This window comes from Limanda limanda, chromosome 20 (assembly GCF_963576545.1).
Source record: "Limanda limanda chromosome 20, fLimLim1.1, whole genome shotgun sequence".
NCBI classification, from domain to species: domain Eukaryota; kingdom Metazoa; phylum Chordata; class Actinopteri; order Pleuronectiformes; family Pleuronectidae; genus Limanda; species Limanda limanda.
In genome coordinates this window covers 9,323,945-9,345,550 of record NC_083655.1, presented here as the reverse complement: position 1 = coordinate 9,345,550, position 21,606 = coordinate 9,323,945, and the positions used below count along the sequence as shown (strand labels likewise).

Here is a 21,606-nt window from a genome sequence, read left to right as displayed (position 1 = left end):
AGGTAAATCAATAAGTTATCAAGCAAGGGAGTGACTTCATGTCTCATCTCGTTTCAGTTTATCACAGTTACATCTTCATCACTGACAATCAACCAAATCAGTTTAACATGGAACCTCTGTTACCCCCCCCCCCCCTCGATATTATCTCTACTGCAGCATTTTAGCTTCCTTTCACCAAATTACTGTTTAAAAGTAAAAGGTAAATAATGATATACTTTCATAATGTTACTTATTTAACATAAATAGTAAAGTAAAAGTTATAAAGTTATAAAGAACGCTGTCTTCTCAGGAACTCATAAACTTTTTTGATAGTCATCCTGGCCCCAATAACCTCTGGTAAACTACCCCGGAATATTGATGTTCAACCTGTTTTATTGCCTTTAGCAATCCTCCACAGGTACACTGGAATCACCTGGCAGCATAAAAGTTTGACCTCTTGCTTAATATCAAAGCAGTGACGAAGCCCCTGAGGTATGAGGAAAAGGAAGTAACTAAATAAATCATGACTGACTTGATGAGGAGGAACCCTAGTAATACAATTATAATGTTGTGGTTTTGCACTTTTTCCACATGTATTTGGCTAAAAAACAGGTTTCCTTATTGAAAACAAGAACAGAAACAAAGTGACGGAGTGTTAGAGAGTTTAATTTCAGGACAAAACAGTACAGAAAATAATGACATTGAGAAGACGCTGCAGTCTGACCAATTAGAAAAGGTAATGTAATGTAAACTTATCTCAGTAGTTGCTTTATTATAAATACTTCCAGTTCCATGCATCATACTGTACGTTCATAAGTAAAACAAATACAAACAAGAACTGTTGAAAAACATGTGTATATATCGATATAAGAAAACCCATCATATCAGACTGTAAACTCTGGGATTTCATTCCAAATCCAGACGGACACATTTTCACGTGATGGAAAGCAGGCGACAGCTCAGGTCCCACAACTTCTGAGCAAGGGCGTCGTCTTTCCCAGCTGCTGAGCAGGCTGCAGGAGCACACTGAAAAGACAAAGACATCATGTATCGGACAGTGTTCTATGTGCTCAGAGGAAACGTATGGACTGCTGTGTTATTTTATTTTGTTAACCCTTCCTGCGGAAGTGATGTCACTGTGTACCACTTTTTCTGCTCCCCGAGTGTGTTACTTCCTGTCAGTTCGTTTTTCCCTCAGTTCAACTCTTTCCTCACAGAGGGTAGGTGGCATGTAGAAAAGCTCCGCACTGTTTATAGTTTTCCTTAAAGAAATTACCGTTGTAAATTGTATATTGTATATATAGGTATCTTGTGTTGTTGTTTCGAATGTTTATATGTTTTGTACATATTGTTATTTATCATCCACGGAGATGTTTTTATTTTAATGCGGCCGCCATTTTGTTTTCGCCACGCTGATTTTGACAGGCCTTGATGTTAATGTATTTTATTTTGTAGACTGTTGTGTGGAGCTGCTGACTCAGTGACATTTACTTCATATCTGCAGGTATGTGGGATTTCTATTTTGGTTTAATGACTGTTTTTCCAGTGGTTTGTTGTGTGTGATTTTTGTGTGGAGAAAAGAAAAAAAAGAGAGTTTAACTCTTTCCTCACAGAGGACTGTTGTGTGGAGCTGCTGACTCAGTGACATTTACTTCATATCTGCAGGTCTGCAGGTGAATAAAGCAACAAATATCAAGTCCTGAGTTGCGTGTGTTTCAAGTCTGTTACATACAGTCTAAATCAAAGTACCTGTAGTATCCACCGCTCTCCTTCTCCAGTGTCGGCTCCACCGCGCAGTAAATGGTCGTCTGAGCTCCCTGCGCAGAGTCTTTGGTGAAGGGACTGACCATCCTCATGATGAACTGCTGGGGGCCGCTAAGGTGGCGCCACAAATCGGTCTGGACGACACCAGGGTGGAGGGAGTACGTCGTCACACCCGTGCCTAGGGAAAACATTTTAATAACTTGAAAAATGTTGCAGTAAAACATGAACGAGAAAGTGAAAGATACCAGAGCTGCCAGATGGAGCTTTTTAAAGAGTGAGGTGCTCACCTTCTAGTTTTTTAGCCAGCGTGTGGGTGGCTGATAGTTTTGCCAGCAGAAGCGCTCAACTTATCTTTAAGGTCGACCACAGATGATACCATGATGGCTTTTCTGAATCTATGTTTGAGATGGCTCCTTCTGCAAGCTGACGTGTACAAGAGATAATCTAGATCAACTTTACTATCGGCCTCCAGCTGTTTAAGGGTGTCTTCCATCATGAGAGAGAGAGATTTTGTTGACATGGCTGACATGACAAAGAACCTTGGTTGTGTCTCATCATGCTCTTGTCTGATTGGTGACTGTTTGTACTGTTTGACAACAGCATGTGCATTTGTTCCCCCAAAGCCAAAGTTGTTCATCCCTGCAATTCGTGCACCAGACGGTTGCCATTTTTCTGCCTTCTGAGGAACTTTAAGGTTCAGGGCTTTGGCATCAACACTGGCAGTTTGTTCAGAGTAGAAAACGGAGGGAACAATGGTCTTGTGCTTCATCATAAGAAGAACCTTAATGAGTCCGGCCACTCCAGCTGCCGATTCGGTATGTCCGATGTTTCTCTTCACTGAGCCAATCCACAGTCTCTCTGATCCGGGAGGTTTGGCCTTAGCGATGGCGTTAGAGATGCTTCCTGCCTCCGTTGGGTCTCCAACCGGGGTTCCAGTCCCATGTGCCTCTATGTACTGAACATTTAAAAGGTCGGAGTCTGAGTAGATTCTTTGCCCTATGAAGGTACGAAGACAATTTGGCAGCTTCATTTATTGTTTCATAAAAACAACAATTAAAAACATTATTAAGTGTCATAAACTCCAGCAATGACATTTAAAGTTTATTATAATGTCAATTCTACTTTAGTGTCCATTCCAAATATTAACATGGCAAAAACACGTCAGAATAGTCAAATCCTTTATTGATTTAGAGGAGTAATAAATTCTTTAATTGTAATTTTACTATTAAAACAGTAGTGAAGGGCTTTTATTATAGATTTCTGGTTCTGCTCTCATTTTATTTGTCTTTCCTTGAGGCAGAAATCTACTCCCCGGGAACAATTTCTTTTTGTGTATGATGTAATTAATTATTAATTCTAATAGAAAAAGGCTCAGTAATCGCACTCGCTTGCCAAGATATCATGTGCAGGACGTGCCAGAATACACATGCTTTTATTTCACCATTATAAAGTTGATAATCAGCTACTACAATTGACGATGACTTGTCGAGTGATTGTAAAACAGGCAGATGTAGGTTAAGGTCAGTCTGAACCCAATCACACACTTGGAAAGATCACATTTGAATGAAATAACAAAAAATTATGTACATAATATATACTCAACATCAGTTTGAGAATACTGAATGCATTACATCCAGCAGTTTGTATTGAATGCTGTTCATATTTTCACACAATTAAATAAAAAATGCATAATTATTCAAAATCAAAATGGGCCACATCTGCGGAAAAATGAGTAAAATATTGTATATGGTTATAACAATTTAATCCCTTTCAAAATACAATTTCAAAATGAAGGCATATAAAAGGTCAATAAATATGACACCTGCTTAAAACACAATTATGCTACTGGATTACGTTTGCCATTATAAATTACCTTTGGATGAGGGCACTCAATGAAAGGCTCTGCTCCTCAATCAGCCGCTCTCTTTTGGAAACAACTGTGCCTGATGCATAAACTGCATATGGAGAGAATACCGTGAAACTGGTTTCTGTCTTGGTTTGTTCCAGTTTCACCTTAATACACCTGCTTTAAACACAATTATGCTACTGGATTACAATTGCCATTATAAACCATCTGCTGAAATAAACAATAAATCTTTCTGTATATGTATTTCCATATCCTTTCAGTGCATTTGCAAATCTTTACAATCTAGTTGAAAGATCCTCCATTTTGCGAGTGGAGTTACTCGTCACTGCGTCAACATTGACATTTTCACCTTCGGCTCCTTCACTCAGCGCATCTACCACCGTCGATACTGTGGCGTTGGGATCCAACAGTTTCACCAGAGGTAAGTTCACTCCTCTTGTCTGAAAGATCAGGTTCTGCAGAGTCATGGCCTGCATTGAGTCGACGCCAAAAGATGAGAGAAGTGAGTCGTCTTTCAGCTCACTGGGATCAACGCCGATGGTCTCGGTGAGGAGAGAGATGACAAACTCTTTGGGCGAGATACATTCGGCTTGTTTGGCTTGAGCATCTGTTTCGTTTGATTTTTGCGACGCCTCATTAACTAACGCGGACAGGCGCATGGTCAATGATGTATTTTGAGAGAGGACGTTGAACCTGAGGTTTCTGAAGTGAAACCTGCAAATAACCTGTTGGGGTTTATCGAGCAGGAGGCACTGCTCTAAGCTTCTATGAATTTCAGCCACATCCATCACCATCATCCCCTTTGCCTCCAGAAATTGCTGGAAATGGTCCTTGTTCAAGAGGAGGCCAAGGTTGAGCGCTCCCCAGTTGATGGACTGTCCAGGCAGCCCGAGATTGCGCCTGTAATGACAGAACATGTCGAGGAACGTGTTGGCTGCTGCATAATTTGTTTGTGATGCATTTCCCAGAAAAGCAGAGATGGAGGAGTAACACACAAAATAGTGTAACTGGCACTGCAGTGTTGCCTGGTGCAAATTTAATACACCCTTTACTTTTGGCTTGAGAACTTTCTCATACAGAGATCTGTCAAGGGTCTCAATCAGCCCATCATGCAGGACAACGGCACTGTGGAACACTCCTCTAACTGGACAACCAGGGAACTTCTGGCCAATGGCACTAATAACCCTGTGCACATGCTCAGAGACAGACACGTCACACTCCATGCTCGTGATGCAGTTTCCATACTGATTCTCTACGTTGTGTATATCTTGCTGCAGATCTGGTGTGGGCTTGCTCCGGGAGAGTATGACAACGTACCCCCCCCCTCTTTGGGAGATGAACTTGACAGTTTCAAAGCCCAGACCAGAAAGACCACCTGTCACTATGTACACCCCCCTCTTTTGGAAAAGCAGTTTTTTTGTTGATAGCACTGGGATCTCCGACAGAACACTGCCTTCATCTTTGTTCAGAGCCACAACAGCCAGTTTCTTTGAGTTGAAGTACGACTCTAGTTCCTGAGGATGAAAGGTGTCAACGCTGTCAGACTTCACATTCTGAAAGGTGAAGTTTTTAACAGCAAATTTCCTGCTCAACTTCAAGGATTTGAGCCAGTGATAAATATGTGGCCTTTGGGCACTTAAATATCCCTTTTGCAAAATGGCTGGTATCAGAATCATCTGCACCTGAACACTTTCCTTCACACTATGGAACATGTTCCGAGCAAGCAAACACTGCGTCTCAGATTCACAGATGATGACGACATGTTTGACCCTTGGAAAACTGTAAATCTTGTCAATCAAGGATTCGTCAAGTGGGGGCAGGATGACAAATGCATCAATTTGTTTGACATCTACAAAAGAACCATTACACTGCGTTCCAATAACCACATTCCAGCCAGATTGTGAGGAAGTAAGTGCCAAGACTTTGGTCAGAGCCGAGTCAGGAACAGGGGATATGATTCCCAGATGATGTTTGGCTCTGGGTAAGGCTCGTTGCAGGATCTCCCATGCCAGCACATAGTAGGAAACACAAGGTGTTTTTTGGAGGAATGGGAATCGTTTTGTGCTGTAGCACACATCTTCTGGGACCTGGACCTTGCTAGCTGCCACCACAGGATAGCAGGAAGCAATGTGATCTCCCACCTTCAGTTTTCTCACATCTTTTCCAACTGCGCTAACAGTACCGTTGAAATCAAGAGCCAGCAGCTTGTGACTTTGGGAGGAATGTTTATCCCAGTACAGTGTCTGGCCAAATTTCAAGTGTGTAGCACTGACGGGGAAGAAATCAGATGAATGGACACAAATCGTGCTGGGACGGATTTCAACTGCTCCGTCACTGATTGGCAGGTCCCCCTCATCAAAGTGAATGGCACTCACTTGCGTAATCTCATGTGCATCAGCTGTTTGAAGGATGAAATGCTCGGACATTGTTGAAGTGAAACTGGATCCTGAACTTTCAACGACCTTAGGCGGAGTATGGACAATGGAAGGTTTAAAAATCAGCCCATCTTTTACTACTAACTCTGGGTACTTGCTACAAGGATATGATCGAATGACCTCAGACAGAGTTGCAATGTCCTTAGCGGAGACATTATCTATGTCAATGAGTTGAAATGAAAGCTCTGGTATCTCTGCAGCAAATGATCTTGTCATGCCAACAATGGCAAATCCTGGATTGACGTGGTCTACTGTGACCTCAGATGAACGGTAGGTTACTGCTCTAATAGAGGCTGGAAAGTGAAGTCGCTTAAGCTCAAGGACAATTTGACGGAAAATCTCACAGCAGCTCACCACTTTCTGTAGAACAACATCAGCAGCCTGTGAAGTGAGGTCTTCTTGGCCCCACAGAAACAAGACCTCATCAAACTTTTCCTGCTTATTTTTTATTTTGAATTTAGCAAAGAGGGAAGAGAAGCCATTGCTCAAAATATCCTTTGCACGTGTGACTGATATGTACTGAGATCTGGAGTCCAAATGTGACTGCAGGCCTTTAGAGATCCCCATGTCATCACAGAAGACCAAGGCCTTCGGAGGAGGAGCAGATAGGATAGTGTCAGGGATGACACTGAAGGAGTTATGGTAGAAGTAGTCCTCAACCACATGAGACTGACTACCAAGATACTTGATTATCACTTGTTTAGCCTCAACCAAAACTCTGCCTTCTCTGTCTGTAAAACAGCCACAAAACTCAAAGTGATCACTACCCACATCGACTGCTCTCAAATACACAATCATCTCCTCTTGCAAAGGTTCAAACACGGTCAAACTTCCGATTTTGGCAGGGAAGCCTGGTCTACCAGCAAAGCTTTCTTTTACTGTGACTGGGAGAAGCTGCATCAGAAAATCCAACACAACAGGGTGGATGCAGTAGTCATGCAACTGCGATAGAAGTTCCTCTGGAACTTTTACAACTGCAAAAGCCTCCTTGAGATCTTCTCCATAGTGCACATTCCCTTTATTCTTGAAGACATCTCCATACTGAAAGCCTCCTTGAGACAAATGTCCATAGAGCTCCTGAAAGCTCATGACAGATTTGCATCTTTTGAAGATGGCGCTCATTGAAAGGCTCTGCTCCTCAATCAGCCGCTCTCTTTTGGAAACAACTGTGCCTGATGCATAAACTGCAGATGGAGAGAATACCGTGAAAGTGGTTTCTGTCTTGGTTGGTTCCAGTTTCACCTTAATGTCAGGTGAATTCTGCGTTAAAACATACGGGCTGTGGAAGTTGACACTGAGCTGTAGAGAGTTGAGTGGTACTTTTGGTTTGGCACTGGCCATGACTGCGGCTAAACCCAACTCTGCATAGAAGGCACCGGGGATGATAGGTACATTGTTGTGTTTGTGCTCTTTCAGGTAGAAAGAAGAGTCTGACTTCAGGTCACAGCTGAAAATGTTGCCCTCACTTCCTGTTTGGCTGAGCACAGGGTGATTACTTGGTGCATTTGCTTGTGCTGCACTGATCACGTCTCTGTCAGAACAATCAAACGTGTATCTCGGGAAAGTTAGCGGCATCGTCTCATATCCTTCATAGAAGGTGTTCCAATCAAGCTGAACCCCAAGTTCGAACAGCTTAGAAATTACAGACATGATTGTCTCATGGTCTTTCCCTGGCTGCACAGAGGGAAGAACAGCTGTGTCACTATCCAGAGATTCAATGATGTTTCGCTGCAGTGCCCTTCTTGGTGCTATCTCTACAAAGACTGCGTTCTTCTTTCCTTTTGCTGCCAACCGCACTGCCTGCTCAAAGGCCACTGGCTCACGAATGTTTCTAGCCCAGTATTCACCTGTGCAGAAATCTCCCTGCTGGACTTCCTTGCCTGTCACTGTTGAGAACAACTCTGTGTCAAGATTGTTCACCTGTAAGAGGCCGATCGTTTCCTTGATTTCTTTCAGAATTGGATCCATCATGTGGCTGTGGTAAGCAGCAGGGACATTCAGCAGACGCAGGAACAGATTCTGACCATTGGCTGAGGCACTTAGCTCCGCATGGAGGCTCTTAATTGCATCTGCATCCCCTGAGAGGGTGCAGGACTGTGGACTGTTGAAAGCAGCGAGGCAAACTCTACCAGAGTAAGAAGGGAGAAGAGCAGTTACCTCCGATACAGCCATGTTGCTGATCACAAGCATCATCCCGCCAGTCACTTTGCTCTGGAGCTTGCTGCGGAAATAGATGACTTTTATCGCATCCTCAAGAGACAAGAGGCCAGAGCAGTGAGCGGCTGCTACCTCGCCCACAGAGTGTCCAAGCATCGCATCTGGCTTGACACCCCAATGTCCCCAAAGTAGGGTGGTAATGCCAACCTGGATGGCAAAGAGCAATGGTTGGACAACCTCTGGGTTTTTGAAGTCACTACTCTCAAACTCACTGTCAAGCACGTCCAGGATGTTCAGCCCACTCAGCTTTTGGAACAGTTCTGTAATCTCTTTGATTTTACTTCTGAAGACAGGTTCTTGTTTCAGGAGCTGCTTGCACATACCATGGTAGGTGACGCCATTTCCGCAGAAGACAAACACTAACTTTGGATCAGAGTGGGCTTGACTGATAGTCTTGCCAGCAGAAGCGCTTAACTTATCTTTAAGATCAACCACAGATGATACCATGATTGCTTTTCTGAATCTATGTTTGAGATGGCTCCTTCTGCAAGCTGACGTGTACAAGAGAGAATCTAGATCAACTTTACTATCGGCCTCCAGCTGCTTAACAGTGTCTTCCATCATGAGAAAGAGAGATTTTGTTGACTTTGCTGACATGACAAAGAACCTTGGTTGTGTCTCATCATGCTCTTGTCTGATGGGTGAATGTTTGTACTGTTTGACAACAGCATGTGCATTTGTTCCCCCAAAGCCAAAGTTGTTCACCCCTGCAATTCGTGCACCAGACGGTTGCCATTTTTCTGCCTTCTGAGGAACTTTAAGGTTCAGGGCTTTGGCATCAACACTGTCAGTTTGTTCAGAGTAGAAAACAGAGGGAACAATGGTCTCGTGCTTCATCATAAGAAGAACCTTAATGAGTCCGGCCACTCCGGCTGCCGATTCGGTATGTCCGATGTTGCTCTTCACGGAGCCAATCCACAGTCTCTCTGATCCGGGAGGTCTGGCCTTAGCGATGACATTAGAGATGCTTCCTGCCTCTGTTGGGTCTCCAACCGGGGTTCCAGTCCCATGTGCCTCTATGTACTGAACATTTACAAGGTCGGAGTCTGAGTAGATTTTTCGCAGCAGCTCCTCTTGTTGTGTCATGGAGGGTTTGGTCATCGGAGAGACTGAGTGTCCATCTTGGTTGACGGCTGTTTTGCTGATGATACCCCAGATATAGTCATGGTCTTGTAAAGCCTGCAAAGCAAAAGTAATACAAAAATGGTTTCTGCATTATTTTCACTGTTAAAATGTTTTTTTTCTGGTATTTTTTCCTCACCCTCTTCGAGGGAGGAAGTCAATTTTAATTGGTGATGTTGGGATCTAAAGCCAGGTAAAGGGAACAATGGAGGGGCCTACATGTAACGCCAGAAGCCTAAGCTAGAGTTTTCAGCATCTTGATAAGAAGATGCCCGAATTCCTTCAGGGAAACATCCGAAGTCATAAACCGCTGCTTGAATTAAACTGTTTAAATCACGTGGATCCGCAGCTATTTTCTAAGTTGGCAATACAACGTTACCAGTGTGGCATCGTACGCCATCTTTATACCCCCCTCCACTCTCTCTCTCTCACCCATACGTACACACACACACATACACACTAGCGGTGTTACATGTGTGTTGCCATTGTTATAGTCGCTTGTGTTTTGGTAAAGTGGATTTTGTTGAGAAAGTGTTCAGTGATTTGCATTACTGTTACTATCTTTTGATAAAATCTATTTGTAATTAATGTACTTGTGTTTGTGATTATTTGTGCATTTGTATGTGATTACAGCTGGATTATGACGGTCAGTGCACGGGCTTAAACCGTCACTGTTCATTTTAAAATTAACATTAATATTACATATTGATATTATTAATTGAACTTTCCAAATTGAGATGGATTTTTACAGATTGATTATTGGTCCCTGATACCAGGGTGGTGCCCCGTTATTATTCATTTGTATTAATAATCTTATTTTATGATTATAAACAATTAGCCAATGACTCAATCTCCTCCTTTGTTTGCACAACAGGGAATATGGGCCCCACAGTTTGCATGACTGAAACCAATCAGGGTAAGCAGGATGTTAGAGACTAATAAAATTTGACTGTAATCACTCAGTTATTAACTGACACTGGTCTAATATCTGACACGGTCTGACGTTAATAATTACAAAATGTTGTTTGTCCTGTTAATGCTGAGTACAGTGTCATTCAGTCCTGTTCTTATTTGTGTGACCAGTATTGTTGACCTTGTTTGACTGATGCCTGTCAACCGAGCCATCTGCATTAAATATTATGAGCGTGAATCTGCTTTAGTGCTTTTTTAAGTTTTGCCTTTGACCAGTGTGTCAGTACAAACTCTCAGAACAGGAAATGAAACACATTCCTGAGGAAGGAAAGAAGTTAACTCAACTCAGGGTTTTGAGCTTTCTGACCTTTTTCAGTGGTTTCAGTAGAACAACCCCGCAGCCCTCCCCTCGGCCGTAGCCGTCTGCCGTTCTGGAGAAAGGTCTGCTCGTCCCTTCAGGTGAAATCATCTTGGCTTTGCTGAGAGCAACAAACATTCTTGGCTCTAAGATGCCGTTCACACCTCCACAAACAGCCATGTCACAATCACCTGATAAGATAAAACACATTTCAGCCTTGTAATAAAAGTATGTAGTTACTTTCTGAAGTGTTATTCCAGTTGGTTAAACCCGTCTTTCATACACACCTTGCTTGATGGATTGACAAGCGAGATGAAGAGCCACGAGGGATGAGGAGCAGGCGGTGTCTAGGGTCAGTGACGGCCCAGTGAAGTTGAAGATGTATGAGACTCTGTTTGCTGCGATGCTCATGGCGAGGCCAGTGCCAGTCCAGTGGTTGATCACACTCGGGTGCACTTGAGCAGCATTTGTTTCGTAATCTCTGTTCATTAGGCCTGAATAAAAATAAATGAAACATATTGAAACTCAATAGATTGCTCCTTATCATGGGTTATTTATTTTGACAGTTTTCATGTTAAAACTTGGTTCAAACAATATAATCACGCAGAAATGATTTATATCTTTAGAAGACAGTAGTAGACGCAGTAGCTGTAAATGTTTTATTGTCTTACCTAGAAACACTCCTGTGCTGGTGCCGCTGGCCTCCTCCATCGGAATCCCAGCGTTTTCCAAAGCTCTGTAAACACACTGAAGGAGCTGCTTCTGCTGAGGATCCATTTGTTCCACTTCACTGTCGCTGATGCCAAAGAACTTGTGGTCAAAATCATTAAACCTGGAGAAAAGAAAAGATTGAAACCACTGAATCTATTTAGGAGATAAGTATTTTAATATAATTTTTCACTTTATGTCAGATTTCAAATACAGAAAAGCTGCTTGAGACACTTTTCTTGGTTTGTTTCGGGAAAATACCAACATCTGTAGTTGTTCCAGAGCTGAGTTTTTAATATCATTATTTATTATAACTTTTATCAGGAGCATCTAACAAAATTTTCTGATGTACACTTTTACTTAATTAGTGACCATGTATAGGTTCTAAGGTCATGTTAATGAGAAGATGACCCCATACAACTGTAAAGTATATGTTATAGAATATACATAAAACCTATATGCTCACAAAACAGAGTAAATATACCCCTAGATCTAAATATAATAAGATTTTAACACTTACCCATCAATGAGAGCAGCCTTGGCAGTGCGGGATTTACCCGCTTTGTTTTCGTCAGGGTCATACCAGGCGGACATGTCAAACCTCTTTTTGGGAATTGGCAAAGAACAGTTTCTCCCATCAAGAAGAACCTTCCAGAAATTGTCAAGCCCCTCTCCTGTTTGGAAACAACAATGTTCCATTATACAGAATAACATCTTTCTATAATGTAAAATGTTTCTTTAAAACATTACCTCCAGGAAAATTGCATCCAATGCCAACCACTGCGATTGCGTCCTCAGCTTCCTCCATCTTCTCTGTGCACGGGAGAAAATCACAAATCTTTAGTGCACCGTCATGTCAACTTCACTCGTCCCTGCAAGCGTCTCACATCCAGAACTAAAAGTGGTTCATATACTAAAGGAGTTTGTAATAAGTCCAGTTTAGTCTCGCACCAGATCTCCCATACATCCGTACCGTTTGCCTTTTCCCCAAAGTGATGCTATCGCTGCCAGACCCGGGGCTGATGTTTATTGTTATATCCTCTCTTTTAAAGATTAATAATTGATTGATTACTAATGTTACCATAGAATTACTTCAGACACATTTTATGGCACTTTGACAAGATAACACTGAGATTCACAGGCAAATCGATAAGTTATCAAACAAAGGAGTGACTTCACGTCTCATTTCGTTTCAGTTTATCACAGTTATATCTTCATCACTGACAATCAACCAAATCAGTTTAACATGGAACCTCTCAGTTACACCCCCCCACCCCACTTGATATGATCTCTACTGCAGCATTTTAGCTTCCTTACACCAAAGTACTGTTTAAAAGTAAAAGTTAAATAATTTATTACTTTCCTATCGTTACTTAATTAACATAAATAATAAAGTAAAACTGAGATTTTAACTGAAATGAATGAAAACAACATGGAGATGTAAATGGAGTTATAAAGAACGCTGTCTTCTCAGGAACTCGTTCTCTTTTTTGATAGTCGTCCTGGCCCCAGTAACCTCTGGTAAACTCCCCCGGAATATTGATGTTCAACCTGTTTTATTGCCTTTATCAATCCTCCACAGGTACACTGGAATCACGTGGCAGCATAAAAGTTTGAGCTCTTTATTGCTTAATATAGAAGCAGTGACGAAGCCCCTGAGGTATGAGGAAAAGGAAGTAACTAAATAAATCATGACTGACTTGAATGTTGTGGTTTTGCACTTTTTCCATATGTATTTGGCTAAAAAACAGGTTTCCTTATTGGAAATAGGAACAGAAACAAAGTGATGGAGTGTTAGAGAGTTTAATTTCAGGAAAAAACTGTACAGAAAATAATGACATTGAGAAGACGCTGCAGTCTGACCCATTAGAAAAGGTTATGTAATGTAAACTTATCTCAGTAGTTGCTTTATTATAAATACTTTCAGTTCCATGCATCATACTGTACGTTCATAAGTAAAACAAATACAAACAAGAACTGTTGAAAAACATGTGTATATATCAATATAAGAAAACCCATCTAGCAGACTGTAAACTCTGGGATTTCATTTTAAATCCAGACGGACACATTTTCACGTGATGGAAAGCAGACGACAGCTCAGGTCCCACAACTTCTGAGCAACGGCGTCGTCTTTCCCAGCTGCTGAGCAGGCTGCAGGGGCACAGTCACTGAAAAGACAAAGACATCATGTATTGGACAGTGTTCTATGTGCTCAGAGGGAACGTATGGACTGCTGTGTACAGTCTAAATAAAAGTACCTGTAGTATCCACCGCTCTCCTTCTCCAGCGTCGGCTCCACCGCGCAGTAAATGGTCGTCTGAGCTCCCTGCGCAGAGTCTTTGGTGAAGGGACTGACCATCCTCATGATGAACTGCTGGGGGCCGCTAAGGTGGCGCCACAAATCGGTCTGGACGACACCAGGGTGTAGGGAGTACGTCGTCACACCCGTGCCTAGGGAAAACATTTTAATAACTTGAAAAATGTTGCAGTAAAACATGAATGAGAAAGTGAAAGATACCAGAGCTGCCAGATGGAGCTTTTTAAAGAGTGAGGTGCTCACCTTCTAGTTTTTGAGCGAGCGTGTGGGTGAACAGGATGTTGGCGAGCTTGCTCTGGGAGTAAGCTTTGTTCTTGCTGTAACCCTTCTCGCTGTTGATGTCGTCCAGATTGATGGCGCCCCAGGAGTGAGCCATGGAGGACACCGTGACTATCCTGGCCGGCGCCGATCTTTTCATCAGGTCGAGCAACAAATGTGTCAACAGGAAGTGACCTGGAGAAGAAGAGAAGAACAACTTGTGTTTGATTAACTTCTCAGAATGGTTCCTTAATAAGCTGGAAAAGATTTGTATCGTGAACCGTCTCTGCATCAAATATAGAACCAACATAGAAAACAGGATTTAATGTTCTGTCCCAGAGTTTGTGAGACACCACACATGTCTTTACTAGTTTCAAACTGATGCAGTTGTCGTGAAGTGATAATAATTTTCTTAGTGATTTTTACTATTTCCTTAGGCGCAAATTTCCCTTTAAAATGACCATATCATTTTATTACACACTCCCCTCCAGGTGCAGCTAATTTTTTAATGAATATGCACTTGTGCCTATCGGAGCCGATTGGGCGTGTTGGTGTTCAAATTTAAGACCTGAAGTCAAAGGTGCACAATGACACAGTTATTTCGAAGGAACGTTATCAAGAAAGTACTTGTGTCAACAAAGCTAAGTGCACAACAAGTCCACACTCTGCACGTCTCTCAGACACACGTCTGCTTGGCCATTTTATAAATGTATAATCATTTTCTTACTGATTTTGCTATTTACTCAAGCGGAGTAACATGGCAAATTTCCGTTAAAAAGGACTATCTCATTTTATATTCCACTCCCCTCCAGCTGTGGTTATATTTAATCCAGAAAATGCCCTTGTGCCTGTCAAAGCACATTTGGGTGTGTGGGTCTTTAAATGTATAAACCTGAAGTCAAAGGTGCACAGTGACACATTCAATTCGAAGGAACGTTATCAAGAAAGTACTTGTGTCAACAAAGCTAAGTGCACAACAAGTCCACAATCTGCACGTCTCTCAGACACACGTCTGCTTGGCCATTTTATAAATGTAGAGATACGTGCACAGTTAATCTACACTCTGAAGATTTCCTTCTTACTCCTTTACTATCAATAGTATAAAGGTTCAAAGGAAAAGGGAGATTTTACTCAAGTTCACTTTGGATGCTTAGGTTATTCAAAAAGAGTCCATTGACTTATTCTTGTTAGTTGAACTTATCATTGCACCTTCTCTTACAGCTCTAACTAAAGTTGAACTTCTATAAGTTTGTTAAACACACGTGTCAAATTGTAGAAAATGCAAACTCAGTTGTCAGGTAAATTAGATTTGACAGACTGAAACTTTTACTTTAACCATCATCTTCTGTGTTGTCCTTTTGCAGTTGTTATAAAAAGCCCGAAACAGAAGGGAAGTCCCAACCAACCAACTCGAGTTTATAGTGGTTCAATTTACACTTTATGCACCCTCATTAAAACTGTGTCTGTGAACTTTAGCAGGAGGAATTTTGTCCATCTCTTCCTTATTATTGCCCGATGGGATTGTCTTAGCTGATACCAGCACAGAGAAAAGCTAATAGTGTCAACACAAATCAATATTTAACAGAAAAACTGGATTTACTGCCAAAAACTCCTGCCAAGTAGAACGGAGGAGGTAAAGAACACATTAGTGTTTAGGTGTTTGGGATAAAGGCTAAAAACTCCTCAACAGGCCGAGTTCAGACGTGGTATCAACATCTGCCCTGAGAGATCTGATCACTAGTTCAGCTCCAAGTTCATCTGTATGAATTAAAATAATCTTAGTGATGTTTTCACTTGTGTGTTTCATCTAAATTGTACGAATTGTTTTTTTCTTTACACTAGAATTAGCCGTTTATATTTAAATACTTTATATTAACACTGGGAACAGGTTCTCTCTACGGAGGCCGCCATGTTTCTACAGTCATCCAAACACCTTTTGAGTTTTTATGACAACAGAAGGTTTCCACAGTTTCTCTTTCAGGTTTGGAAGGTGGAGAGTGAGGTGAGGTGGGGCATTCAGCTGCAACATGACACTTCACCACTAGATGTCACTAAGTTGGTGTGAGAAGGGAGAGAGAAGGAGGGAGTGAAGAGGAGTGGCAAAACATTTTTGTTGTCATGATGAGACTGTGGTGGGTCGGAGGTCCCTCGTGTGAGGAATCACAGATCAGCTCCCAGATCAGTGGTCCGAGTGATCGGGTCTCAGGTGAGCTGACACCGATTCAGAGCTGTCTGCTCGGGACTGAAACTCTAAGAACCTTCAATACCAGGTCATCGTCTCCTCACTCCGCAGATAACTTGGATTTATTTACCCATGTGATTGACACCGATCTGCATCTCAAAGCCATCTGCTGTTTTCCCATAAGGACAAACCATCACGCCGGCATTGTTGATGAGGATATTGAGTTTGGGCTCTTCTGCAGAAAAGAAAAAAGAAAATGTCAAATACTGTGTTTGTTTCTTTTTTAAATTCCTTTCACATGTACAGAATTCTCTGGTTTTACCTTTGTTGATGGCTTCAGCGAATTCTCTAATGGACTTGGTATCTGACAGGTCAAGTTTCATGCAGCGGACGTTCTTGTTGTCGGATTTTTCGATGACTTCTTTAACAGCGGCCTCTGCTTTCTCCATGTCCCTGCACGCTATGATGACCTTCGCCCCTAAAACAGAAGAATAAAAAGCTGTCTATCTACATGCCGGTCCAGACAATCAACAGATAGTAAAGTGATGTGTGGAGAAGAGGGAGGACAGCACCCCCTCATGACTAAATGTGGACATTACTCAACAACTCAGAAACTTTGTGGTTTCATCACTGAAGCAACTGAAGAAACACAATGCACACTTTGTCTTGTGAAACAGGAAACGGGTTACACACCGTTTTACACAACTTTTTGCTTCGTCGCTTGTTAAGTCAGCAGGATGACGCAAAAAACTGCTAAAGGGCTTTACACAATATGTTCTATGGAATCATTCTCAATGGTTTAAACTCAGCCAGGTCATATAAAACCAATCATCACTTCCATTCAGGATCAGGAGCTTACAGCTGTTACACAGTCTGCAAATGTCCTGGTATCAGTGCTAGTATCGCGATGGGATGAATGGTATCAGAACATCTGTAATGGAAAGGTGAGGAGGAGGAGGAGGAGAATTTTTCAAATGAAGGTTGGGTATAATTTGACGTGGAATGAAACCAGAGCCTATTGGAACAGGTCAAACCACCAGAAACACATCATGTGGGATGTCTGGTTGAACAAAACCAGGCTCAAACACTGGAGGTCTCTTTGAATGGAAATGAGTCATCATGACCGTGCAGAAAGAGAGATGATGTGATAACGAGTCAGATGATCTCATGAACAGCCATGTGTCGTGTTGTAAGAAGCTGTAGCCGGTCGCACCTCTTTTTGCCAGGTCCATGGCCGTTTCTTTACCGATCCCGGTGTTGGCTCCGGTGATCACCACGGTCCTGTCATCCAGCCTGACGTCAGAGGACCAGGGCGTCCGGAAGTAGTTTCTGAGACGTCATAAAAACAATAAAACTGTCAACATGTTCACTTTCATCCTCATAAACCCAAAGGGCATCCACCATTTCAGATTACATCTCTGTTTTTTTTTAATATTATGATCATATTCTTCATTTATGGACACATTTCCTTCATAATCCCTTCTTAAGCAAATATACACATTTCTGTTAATCTTTAGTTTATTTTAGCATATTATTATTTAGTCATGTACACACAAGATTAATTATTTTTACATTGACATGTTTTTTTCAATAAAGCAGTTGAAAAAAAAAAAAAGTTTCCAGGATGTTGAGATATGACTTAAAACTGTGACTCAACAAAAATGGATGAGTAAAACCCTGAAAACTACATTTACACTAAACGACATTAACACTAAACCACATGTTTGTCCTTTTTCATCCAAAGACAATCAGAAATGTCCACAGTTATTTGAACATTAATCTATTCATGATAGAATCTGTTTTTTATTTGTAGTTTTAATCTCGAACTAAAACTACAGAATTCCACAACCTGATAAAAGCAGCTCTCACCTGATCGTCTGCATCTTTACTCGTTTTGAGGCCAAAACACTGAAAACAAACCGTGAATCTTAATTTTCCAGGAATCGAACTATAAACTGTTTCACAAATTGAAAACCTGTTGATCCGGAAGTGTCGTTTTACCTAATCCATTCCAGTTTGCGTGTCCGGTGTTTAAGCCAATCAGCTGTGACGTCGTCACAGTCACTCAACGTCGATTGGTCGAATTGTCAAATTCAGTCCGTCCTCTGGGATATTTCTGTTTGATTATTAATGCGGGCTGCGCCGGACGGGCGGGGACTCCATAACTGGACTTTAGGTCAAATTAAAAAGGAGAATTTATTTATCAATATGTTAATTCAAATTTACCTTAAAAACAATATTCAATATTCAGTCCTGCAAATGTCCCATTTGACGATACATTTAAATATATGATGATATTTTATTATTATTCATCTACACACTTATTTTGTTAATTTTGAACTGGTTATTTATTGTGAATGTAAAATGATTATCTTCATATTGGATTGATCTGCTGATTATTGTTCTTTTCATTTAACTAAAGCCATCAAATAATTATGGTAAAAGGTGTATTTCTCTCTGAAATGTAGAGTACAAGTATAAAGTAAAGTACAAATACCTCAATTCTTAAGAACTCTAGTAAATGTACTCACACAATATTAAATATATATTTAATGGTAAAACTCATGTCAGAGTTGTGTCAGTTTGGCATTACACCATTAATATAAAATATAATCTGGTTGATAAAGATTGATAACAGTAAAAACAATTATTTTAAAGCTGAGGAAAAATAATATCCCTCAGAATAATAATATAATTTAATGTAATTCAAATAATTTCTCTAATTTTGCAATGTGTAACTCGGACTTTAACTAATTTACTAACATTGCATCCTAAGTATAAATTGATAATGAAACAAATAAATAAACTAATAAAACTATAAAAATCCTCCTCGTTTCTTGACATTGTTATACTGTGATTCTGCGATTTCTCCAGCAGGTGGCGGCCTTTAACCACCCACCACTTTTAACGCCGTGGAGCCTGTTTTGCTTTGACAGCAGCAACTCAGTGTGTCTGTGTTTTGTCTGCACACAGATCAGCAGCTTGGTGTTGGGGGGAATCTCGTCCTTGGCTGAGGTCTCACTCTGCTGCTCAATAATATTCTACAGAAAGAAAAAATCACACAAAATTACCCATCATGCCTTTCTGCAGAGGTCACAGACATGATTGCAGCACAACAGTGGGTTTTACACTGTTGACACAAGGTCATTAGCTCAGGAAACTCTGCAGCGGTCATCAGCTGATTGTGCGTAAGCAAACGTTTCCTTCCCTTTTCTCTGCTGGATCAGTCAGTGATGAGTCTGTGTGTGTTCATACAGTGTGTGTCAGTATGTGTTCTTGTGTGTACCACTCTGATTAATAGACAGTTGTAAGAAATCTAAATTAAGTTTGTGTGCACTTCTCTTTATTGCACGACCCCCCCACCTCCTCCTGTGATTCTACTGTCCCGTTTAACTTAATCAACACAATCAACACAATGCAGATCAGGAGATTATCCAATGTGGAAGATGAAACCACATTTAAATCTGCTATTGATCCAGATATTTATTTGGGTCAAATTACACATTAGATTAAATATCAGTCGCCTAAATATGTTCCATGAATTCTATGAATTATTGCCTTGTAAATAATTGGTGAGATTAAATCCTTCATCTGTCCCTTTTCCAGATCTGCACCAAAATTTAAAGCGTTATTCTTGGATGCGGTTTTTAGCTGCGTCACCGATCATAACCTTTCATCCTGTTTTTTTAAGCATCAATTCATGAACTAAGTCATAAATATAACTTGAACATACATTGGTGTGATACGATTATGACAGAAACCATCTTGGGAAGCGTTTATTTGGACTTTTTATTTTGGTCCATGTCCCATCCACTTACATGCAGGAAGTAGAGGGTTTTGCCTGTACTGCAGCCAGCCACCAGGGGTTGATCAAGATGATTTGGCTTCACAGTTCAGCTAACATATCTTTATTTACCGTCCACCCTTGGCCCATATCTCATTCTTCCACCAACTTTGAAATCCCTGTCTGTAGTTTTACCTCCTTGAGGGAGAAAATGAAACCACATCAGTCAAGTGAGACATACATTTTTAATTATTTAAAAATATTTGTACCAAATTAAGCATCTTTATCCAGAGTTGTTTGTTATTTTCATGTCCTTTCTATCCCTTGTGTTTGTTGTTTATTATTTTTTTCATTAGTGACACGGAAAACACATCAGACACAACAGTTTACCTCAACTGTTACTGGCGCCGCATCAGCAGCTTCCACGAAGCCGAAGACAATGGAGACACAGGAGGATGCACTCACTAAACTCTGAGAACAATCCATTAGCTATTATGGGACTATTAGCTTTGGCAGATGGAGAGCGAGAGGATGCAGGTTTTTATTTTTAATACAGAAGGATGGAGAAAATAAACGAATACACAAACAAGAGCTGGAGGAGAATATCTTATTTTGCTATGAATTCACATTCTGACGGGGAATTATAGTGTATTTATGAAATGTGGTTAACACACAAGTGAGAGGGAGGTTTGTAAAGATCCATTTTAATATTTCAAATCCACTTTATCCAGCTTTTATCCTGTCCAACAACGACAGGAATAAAACAATAAAAAACGATGAGGCACTTTATTTACATTGCTCTTCTAATGCATTTGAATAATAAGTATCAATATTGAAACATTGTAAAACAGTAAAACATTTAAAAGATCAATTTCAGGCATATTTTAAGACTCATAAAATAATATGAGCATATAGACATAATATTCAAAAGTATAATGATGAAAATTCTATAATATTTTCTGTCTTAATATCAACAACTACTATGAGGATTTATATGAAGTAAATATAAACAGTCTGAAAAATCATGAAAAAACATGTTATAATATTAATAATGATCTTACCATTTAAGTCTTGTTGTAGTTAAATAATAATTAAAATGACTTTAACTAATACAAACATAACAAATTATGATTCAAGCAAAACTAATATTCAAGCAGAGTGCTCGTCACATTTACATGTCGTCATAATTTGAATTAAATGTTTATTTTACGGAGGAGGAGTTTCTCTAAACACGGACTTTGACTCTGACTCTGAGCTCCTCAACCCTCGATGTGAACGTAGTGATTTAGAGAATCACTATGTTTAGAGAAAGGGAACTCCTTTTCTTGCCCTTTGCAGCAGGTCAAGTAGCAAAGCTGGCAGAACACGCCGCCTTAATGTTTACATTACAACAATCTTTCCAAGGTCACGTCCCCTGACACACAAACACACACACACACACACAAACACACACTCATGCAGGCCAGCGGCCATCAGTCTGGCTCGTCCGTCGACCTCTCTTCAACAAAAACCTTAATGCTGTGGGACATGATAAACATCTCCGAGCGTCCTCATCCCCGTGCCGACCGGCCCTCACCGGTTCACCCACCAGTCACATTCTGTTTAGTCTGTCTCTTTTCTGTCTGCTGCACCTCCTCCTCCTCCTCCTCCTCCTCCTCCTCCTCCTCCTCCTCCTCCTCCTCCTCCTCCTCCTCCTCCTCCTC

At 40.9% G+C, this 21,606-nt stretch overlaps 2 protein-coding genes across 2 annotated transcripts; both read right to left on the bottom strand.

The window, feature by feature from the left end:
• Nucleotides 1-938: 938 nt before the first annotated feature.
• Nucleotides 939-12,170, bottom strand: LOC133027267 (uncharacterized). The gene is made up of 9 exons (XM_061094297.1): nt 12,113-12,170; nt 11,883-12,036; nt 11,326-11,486; nt 10,942-11,148; nt 10,664-10,845; nt 3,937-9,441; nt 2,420-2,698; nt 1,729-1,877; nt 939-1,005 (listed from the first exon to the last, which is right to left on the bottom strand). Exons 1-9 carry the CDS (start codon nt 12,168-12,170, stop codon nt 939-941), a joined length of 6,762 nt encoding a protein of 2,253 aa, XP_060950280.1.
• A 979-nt stretch (nt 12,171-13,149) lies between these two features.
• Nucleotides 13,150-18,108, bottom strand: rdh12l (retinol dehydrogenase 12, like). The gene is made up of 7 exons (XM_061094152.1): nt 17,989-18,108; nt 17,333-17,448; nt 16,442-16,597; nt 16,250-16,354; nt 13,923-14,132; nt 13,621-13,813; nt 13,150-13,530 (listed from the first exon to the last, which is right to left on the bottom strand). The coding sequence occupies exons 1-7, from the start codon at nt 18,000-18,002 to the stop codon at nt 13,434-13,436; spliced, it is 891 nt and encodes a 296-aa protein (XP_060950135.1). The 5' UTR covers nt 18,003-18,108; the 3' UTR covers nt 13,150-13,433.
• Between the last annotated feature and the right edge of the window lie 3,498 nt (nt 18,109-21,606).